This window comes from Leguminivora glycinivorella, chromosome 8 (genome assembly GCF_023078275.1).
Source record: "Leguminivora glycinivorella isolate SPB_JAAS2020 chromosome 8, LegGlyc_1.1, whole genome shotgun sequence".
Taxonomy (NCBI): Eukaryota; Metazoa; Arthropoda; class Insecta; order Lepidoptera; family Tortricidae; genus Leguminivora; species Leguminivora glycinivorella.
Window position 1 is genome coordinate 25,242,895 of NC_062978.1, and position 8,408 is coordinate 25,251,302.

The 8,408-nt window shown below is 40.1% G+C and overlaps 1 protein-coding gene across 1 annotated transcript; it reads left to right on the top strand.

Annotated features, from left to right (window-relative positions):
• The first annotated feature begins 1,048 nt into the window (after window positions 1–1,048).
• LOC125228915 lies at window positions 1,049–7,887 on the top strand. The gene is made up of 5 exons (XM_048133628.1): window positions 1,049–1,196; window positions 1,913–2,045; window positions 4,022–4,327; window positions 4,886–5,079; window positions 7,186–7,887. Exons 1-5 carry the CDS (start codon window positions 1,142–1,144, stop codon window positions 7,374–7,376), a joined length of 879 nt encoding a protein of 292 aa, XP_047989585.1. The 5' UTR covers window positions 1,049–1,141; the 3' UTR covers window positions 7,377–7,887.
• Window positions 7,888–8,408: the final 521 nt, after the last annotated feature.

The window sequence follows — 8,408 nt, forward strand, 5'->3', positions numbered from 1 at the left end:
CCTATTTGCTAAAATGGGAGGAGTGTTTACTACAACTTCCTATTTTTAGCAATCTGGACATGTGATGCAAATCATAACAAATAATCAGCCAGTAGCCAACAGCGAAAATAGGCATACGCTTCAAGGGTTCCGTACTATCACAAAATTATTTATTATGTTCGTTTTTATTATTTTAGACGAACAATGGCGATCTTTGATGAAATGAAATGAAATGAAATGAAATGAAATAATGAAATGAAATATTTATTTTCCAAGTAGGCATATTACAATGCGCTTATGAACGTCAAATAAAACTACGCCGGCTCTAACCCTACGCCTCAGCCTCGAGAAGATTTCAGTCCCCCCTCAGTTGGAGGAGGGTATCCACTATGGGACCGGCAAGAAACTCGGCGGGCCACTTCTTTTCAAAACATTACATCTTATATTTAACATGCATTAAAAAAAAAAATGATATTTCCAGGAAAAATTAATGGATGGAATTTTGATCCAACGATTCTTGAGATAGACCGATGGAGTTACGGCCTAACAAGGGAGACCTAAGCAGAGCTGCTAGCCAAGATACTTGTCCTTTGCACAGTGTCTTACAGTGAAACTTGGATAACTGAAATCACGAAGGATAGGTAAAAGTTCAATAGGCTGAGCATAACGTGATGTCCTGCCTCGACCGAGACACGTCTACATGAACGTCTGCCGAGCACATTGCCTCGCGGGCTGCATCGCTCTGTGTAGTGGACCCGCTTAATAAGGGAGACCGGGTACAAAAGTAACGGCGGGTCGAAAGTAACAGTTGCTTTCTAGGTTTTTTTTTATTACTGCATATAAATGGGCTTACTCTAGTGGGTTTATCCAAGAGGCGCACATCACTTCGCCGCCGTCAGCCGAAATAGCTACTCATAAATGTGTTTTGTATGTTCATACCCTTCGGGACCCTAGCCAGCATCTCGCAAATCATGATAAGTTTAAGTTATCAATATTGTCGTTGATGCAATGACGTAACTTGTTATTTTAATTGTTTTATAAAAATTCGTAGGAACCCATACGTCAGAACCATTTACTATAAATCTGTGGGTTGGGCAAGACATTAGAAATAACATATCAGAAATTAGACTTTAGGTATAACGGGTAGACATTTTAAAAAGCAATGTTTAGTTTCAAAGTTTTCTTTTATTTGTGTTTCATAACACCTGTGGTATTGGGTAAGTTATTTATGTAGGTATCCAATAGATACCCTATATCCTACATAACTATGTCTGCGTGTGTAAGCTAATAGAAAACTAACGAGGAAAGGGGGAAATGTAAAAAAATAACAAAATTATCCGCTTCGGGCAAGACTTATGACCTTTTGTTGTTCAATCCACTTCGAGCATCGCTATACATCTATTATATTTAATTCCATTTTTAAACCCCGACGCAAAAACGACGGGGTGTTATAAGTTTGACGTGTCTGTCTGTCTGTCTGTCTGTGTGTGTGTGTGTCTGTCTGTGGCATCGTAGCTCCCGAACGGATGAACCGATTTCGATTTAGTTTTTTTTTGTTTGAAAGCTGAGTTAGTCGGGAGTGTTCTTAGCCATGTTTCATAAAAATCGGTCCACTATGTCGCGGTCGGTGGTTTTTTCAAAATTGTAATTTTGTGGTTAGCTTGTGACGTCACAGAAACTATCCACGGCACGGCAGTGCTCTCGCAAAATTGAGCAATAACCTTAAAAAAATGTTATTTGTTTTAAAGGGGCAAAGTTGTTATTTAACCCATCCGTGCTAATATTGATACCCGAGTAAGCGAATGATTCTATTACTATGAAATTACTTTGCACTCTCGTGTATAAAGTACAACTTTCTCATCCGTTTTAGAAGAACCAAAAGGGGCCTTTACCAGTTGATGTGGTGAATAATATGTCTTTAATATTTTTCCAGGCTACAGACGTATCAAACACTCGGGAACCGACCTTATACTTGCCAAAGCTGGGGAGACCATTGAGGTGGTCTGCGACAAAGACGTGCCGCTAGTCCGGTGCGGGTTCACACACCCGAACGGAACTAAAGTTTTGTAAGTTTCAGATTAGATGTTACTACCTACGATAAGTCTTATTAAATATCCATACTTATTATTCCCTTTATTAATTTTAATTCTTAAGTTAGGTTATTTATAATATTATTATAAAAATAAAATACAAAAACACTTACAAACCAATATATCCATACTAATATTATAAATTATGATTATGAAAAACGGAGCGTCTAATTGACGTGATTTTTTAAGTGGAGATAGTTGAAGGGATGGAAAGTGACATAGGCTACTTTTTCTCTCTTTCTGACCTCTTATTTCCCTAAAATGGGCGGTGGAACTTTGTATGGAGCATTTTCTACTTTAACGCGAGCGTAGCCGCGGGCAAAGGCTAGTAAAAACATATAAACACATAATAAAAAACCGGCCAAGAGCGTGTCGGGCCACGCTCAGTGTAGGGTTCCGTAGTTTTCCGTATTTTTCTCAAAAACTACTAAACCTATCAAGTTCAAAACAATTTTCCTAGAAAGTCTTTATAAAGTTCTACTTTTGTGATTTTTTTCATATTTTTTAAACATATGGTTCAAAAGTTAGAGGGGGGGGACGCACTTTTTTTTTCTTTAGGAACGATTATTTCCGAAAATATTAGTATTATCAAAAAACGATCTTAGTAAACCCTTATTCATTTTTAAATACCTATCCAACAATATATCACACGTTGGGGTTGGAATGAAAAAAAATATCAACCCCCACTTTACATGTAGGGGGGGGTACCCTAATAAAACATTTTTTTCCATTTTTTATTTTTGCACTTTGTTGGCGTGATTGATATACATATTGGTACCAAATTTCAGCTTTCTAGTGCTAACGGTTACTGAGATTATCCGCGGACGGACGGACGGACGGACGGACGGACGGACGGACGGACAGACAGACAGACATGGCGAAACTATAAGGGTTCCTAGTTGACTACGGAACCCTAAAAACCTAAATAGGGTGCCGCCAGCAGCGGGGAAGGGCCCAAGCTGCCGGTGGTTAGGGCTGCAGAGAGAGAGGAACCGTCGGACTATCTGCGCCGTGTCCAAGATCACCGCCTTCTGCAACTTAGGAAAGTGTGTGTCTGTTTGTTTGTCCGTCTTCTTCGGAATTGAGGTGATTTTTAAGTGGAGATCGTTGAAGGGATGGGGACTTGGGGAGTGATATAAGGTACTTATTGTCGTTTTCTGACCACCCACGTCCCTAATATGGAAAATGAGGGGGTGGAATTTTGTATGGAGTATTCCGTGGTTTACAAATTTTACGCGAGCGAAGCCGCGGGCAAAAGCTAGTCTAAAATAAGTGTGCTTAAGTAGATTTGGGAGAAACGTAAGAGGTAGGTACCTAGTGTGTGAAAAGGAAGTGCGGCTACCCGTTCTATATCGGGCAAAAAAACTGCCGAACATGTCGACTGCGCCCAAATCTGTGGTGTCTGAAGACATTGTTAAAATGATGTAAGACAAATAATATGTTAAAAAGCATGTTATTATAATATGAGTTACGTTACTGTACACGTGTATTTGGTATCAAGGCGGCTTTTTATGTAAATAAACAAATGAATATCTAACTCAGATAAACATTGATATACCATTTTGAGAGCATGATAAATTGATAATTAATAAAAACAAAGTATTGTAGTTATTTTAAACTAGTATTGTTGTGAAATGTGCTGTAGTTCATGTTCCCATATCAATATTTGCCAATTTGTCCAAGCTTTAGGGTCCGTTTACACGACGGGCGAACTTGTAAAAGTTTTTTCATCACACCCGCACTTAAATGTGCTATTGCCCGCAGGCCGAGCGTGAGTTATAGGAAAATCGTTCTCCCAAGGGAATACCTAATGAAATTTCTTGTACCGTACTTAAATATCTTGTACCTACCGTACGTGATGCCTACAATACTCTTTCTCGGGAACCTCGACGAGTGTGTAAACCCGGCGTTACAATATATTGTTTATTCAACATTGCAATATTTTTTTCCAGATTTGTAGACGTCGTCCCCGGCACACCCTCATGCAAATTCACTACCGACGTCACTCCCTCCGAAATAGGCCTCTGGACCTGCCATCTATGGACCCCAATGGAGCCTCAGGAAGAAATCACAAAAACCGTCGAAGTGAGGGTAGTCGACAAGTTTTCTGCGTTAGACAGAGAGGTCGGAGTGAGGAAGGGGGATAGAGCGACGCTGTCGTGCGTCAGTTCAGAGGGCATGGTTCCGTTGAACGGGTGTTTCTTTACGTCACCGAGGCAGGAAAGGATTCACATGGATGATGGAATTATTGAGGAAAAGTAAGTCATTTACATTGCGGTATTTGATTGATTCAATTTTTAATTATTTATTTATTAAATCTGCTTAATTTGAGGTCGCGAATGTTACGAATACCACACCCTAAGTATTTGCTGCAAGGAGCTCTTTGAACGATTATATGCGTAGGTAAAGAGCGCTATTAATCTACCGGTAAGAGAGACGTGAATTTTTCAATACAGGTGTGAATGAAAAAAATATGAAAATAAAAAATGATTAATTTAGGTTTCGAAATTTCAGCTTATTACAAGAGATGTATGATTATAAGTAGGTATAGTCAACCAATTGGAACCCTAAGCCTCTGTAGAACTATGTCATAGTGACGTTATAAATCAGATTGTAAGAAATCTCTTACTGCTTGTCATTTTGACACGCTCGTAGAGTGGCCTAGGGTTCCAATTGGTTGACTATACAAATTAATTATGGAGATTCACAGCCCGGCTCCATTGAGTACCAACGAGTTTTTGAAATTTCTCTTATATATAATTTGATTTAATCAGTTTTCATTCTGAAGTTAACTGTATATTTATTGTTATTTCCAGTCTCGTCCTCAATAAGTATTTCTACCCTCCCAACCTGAGCGTACACAGAGGCGACTGCAGCATCACGATTCAGTCTACGGATGTCACTGACGAAGGCATCTGGGCTTGTACCGGCTTACTGGAGTTTGAGAACCGGGCGTATACTGACTACATACGCTTGAGCCTGTATGATGTGACTGAAGCTACAGATTTAGGTAAGATTTGAGCAACTGAGAGGAATGTTCTATGCAGCACGATTTAGTCTACAAATATCCCTGATGAAGGCATCTGGGCTTGTACCGGCTGGCTGGAGTTTGAGAACCAGGTGTATACTGACTACATACGCTTGAGCCTGTATGATGTAACTGAAGCAACAGATTTAGGTAAGGTTTGTGAAACTGAGAGGTATGTTCTAAGCAGCATTACGATTTAGTTTACGGATGTCACGGAAGAAGGTATCTGGGTTTGTACTGGCTGGTTGGAGTTTCAGAACCGGGCGTATACTGACTACAGACGCTTGAGCCTGTATGATGTGACTGAAGGAACAGATTTAGGTAAGGTCTGTGAAACTGAGAGGTATGTTCTAAGCAGCATTACGATTTAGTCTACGGATATCCCTGATGAAGGCATCTGGGCTTGTACCGGCTGGCTGAAGTTTGAGAACCGGGCGTATACTGACTACATACGCTTGAGCCTGTATGATGTGATTGAAGCAACAAATTTAGGTAAGATTTGAGCAACTGAGAGGAATGTTCTATGCGGCACGATTTATTCTACGGATATCCCTGATGAAGGCATTTGGGCTTGTACTGGCTGGCTGGAGTTTGAGAACCGGGCGTATACTGACTACATACGCTTGAGCGTGTATCATGTGACAGAAGCAACAGATTTAGGTAAGGTATGTTCTAAGGAGCGTTACGATTAAGGGCCAGTTGCATCAACCACATTTGACAGACACATCATCGTCACGCAGCAGAGGTCTATGGAATTTGCCATACAATAAAATTTAACGAATGCTTTAACGGTGATAGATGGTTTGGTCCAACCGGCCCTTAGTCTACGGACGTCACGGAAAAAGATATCTGGGCTTGTACTGGCCGGCTGGAATTTGAGAACCGGGCGTATATTGACTACATACCCTTGAGCGTGTATGATGTGACAGAAGGAACAGATTTAGGTAAGGTTTGTGAAACTGAGAAATATTGTCTAAGCAGCATTACGATTTAGTCTACGGATGTCACGGAAGAAGGTATCTGGGTTTGTACTAGCGGGCTTGAATTTGAGAACCGGGCGTATACTGACTATATACGCTTGAGCGTGTATGGTGTCACGGAAGTAACAGATTTAGGTAAGATTTGTCAAACTGAGAGGTATTTTCTAAGCATCATTACGATTTAGTCTACGGATATCCCTGATGAAGGCATCTGGGCTTGTACTGGCTGGCTGGAATTTGAGAACCGGGCGTATACTGACTACATACGCTTGAACGTGTATGATGTGACTGAAGCAACAGATTTGGGTAAGGTTTGTGAAACTGAGAGGTATGTTCTTAGCAGCATTACGATTTAGTTTACGGATGTCACGGAAGAAGGTATCTGGGTTTGTACTGGCTGGCTAGAGTTTGAGAATCGGGCGTATACTGACTACATACGCTTGAGCGTGTATGATGTGACAGAAGGAACAGATTTAGGTAAGGTTTGTGAAACTGAGAGGTATGTTCTATGCTGCACGATTGAGTCTACGGATATGAAGGCATCTGGGGCCCATTTCTCAACGCTACAAGTTACATTGGAATTTACAACTGGTAGTCAATGTGAGAACTCGCCAAGTCAGACCTTAGTCCGTTTTCACATTATCCGATCATCGGATCGGTCGGATGTCAGAACGATTTCATTAGAAAAAATCCAAGATAGCGCCTGTAATGTATGGGATATCGGTCCGACATCCGATATCGGATCGGGTAATGTGAAAACGCACTTAGGCTACAATATATCATAAATTTGTCATAAATAGATTTCAGGACGGACCATTGAACTTGGCACCTTAGATTTCACTTCTTTTTCGTTGAAGTCAACGACCAAGGCATATAGCCTATAGGTATCATTATACATATTATTGAACTTGGCTCTCATTTCACATTTATGTTTTTGATGGGATGTTTACTATACTCAGTCAAACAAGTCTGTCGGTAAATAAGAACAAAGAAAACTATATGCATCCTTTTTTTAGGGTGCTATAGAAAAGGATACCTATAGTTTTCTTTGTTCATATTTACTGACAGAATTGTTTGACAGAGTATACTTTATTTTCCTTTCTTTCAGATGTCAAACCTTTCATCATCACCGCAGCAACCTTCGCCTGCGTTACTCTATGCCTCATCGCATTCTTAGCCCTTATCTGTTGGAAAGAGAGGTACTATACTCGCTTCTACGGGAGGAAATGGGACGAAGATAGTCTTGAGAGCTTCGGAATGAAAACTGACGTATCACAGAGGATTAGAGAGACTAAATGAGATGTATGACTCTTCTTCCTTGAGATATTCTTGCATTTTGCCATGGCTCATCGGAGCCCTAGGTCGGTTAGAGCGTTTTCACATTATTGTCGGAAGGATTTCACAGGCAAAAATCAAAGATGGCGGCTTCATATATGGGATATCGGTCCTACATCCGATATCGGATCGGATAATGTGAAAACGCACATGACAACTACGTAATTCCAGCATTTGGAGCAGACACTAGTTTGTACAAAAGCGACTGCACCGACTACCGTGACTTGTATTAGTTGTAAGGACTTAAAAACCGTGATAAATATATGTATATAAAATAAAAGCAATTCTGGTAGAAAATAATACTATTATTGTCTCTGAAATGAATAAAGAGAATGCATATCATATAATTGTTTAGTAAAATTAGTAACGGTATACCTAAGTATAAGTAACTACAGTATGGGGTTCTTCAAAAAAGGAGTGTACCTACAAGTTTTTAATTGGTCGGCAACGCGCATGTGACACCCCTTGAGTTACAGGCGTCCATAGGTTACGGTGACCGCTTTCCGTCAGGCGGACCGTATACCTGTTTGCCACCGACGTGGTATAAAAAAAAGTAAATAATTTATTTATAGAAATTTAGTTATTTTCATTAATTATTGCAATTGAAATATTATTAAAGTAATTCTAGTCTGTGTTGAATTTATGTATACATTTTAATATACGACTTGTTTACAAATATCTAATATGTTTCACCAAATTGCCCTGTAACCTGTATATAAATATTGAACATAATCGTATTTTTTTTATGTCTACCTATAGGCACACCTCGGACACTGGCGATCAAATATATGAAAGAGGCGCGTTCCTAGCACACAGTCTAAGCTCGTGTAGGTGAACGCGTACTATGCTTGCATGAGTGAAATTATGACAGGTCGACTGTTCACGTTTTTGATAGGCGGTAACTGTGAGGTAGTCGAGAGGGGGTGGGCGGCACTTTCAGCGGGGAGCAGGAGTGGACATACTGTTCGATAGTACTCTTTATTGTACTGTGCTATA

Coding starts and splice junctions, on each gene's coding strand:
- LOC125228915 (XM_048133628.1), top strand. CDS start 1,142: ATGTTTAGTTTCAAAGTTTTCTTTTATTTGTGTTTCATAACACCTGTG. Junction 1,197..1,912: donor CATAACACCTGTGGTATTGG/GTAAGTTATTTA, acceptor ATATTTTTCCAG/GCTACAGACGTATCAAACAC. Junction 4,328..4,885: donor GATGGAATTATTGAGGAAAA/GTAAGTCATTTA, acceptor TGTTATTTCCAG/TCTCGTCCTCAATAAGTATT.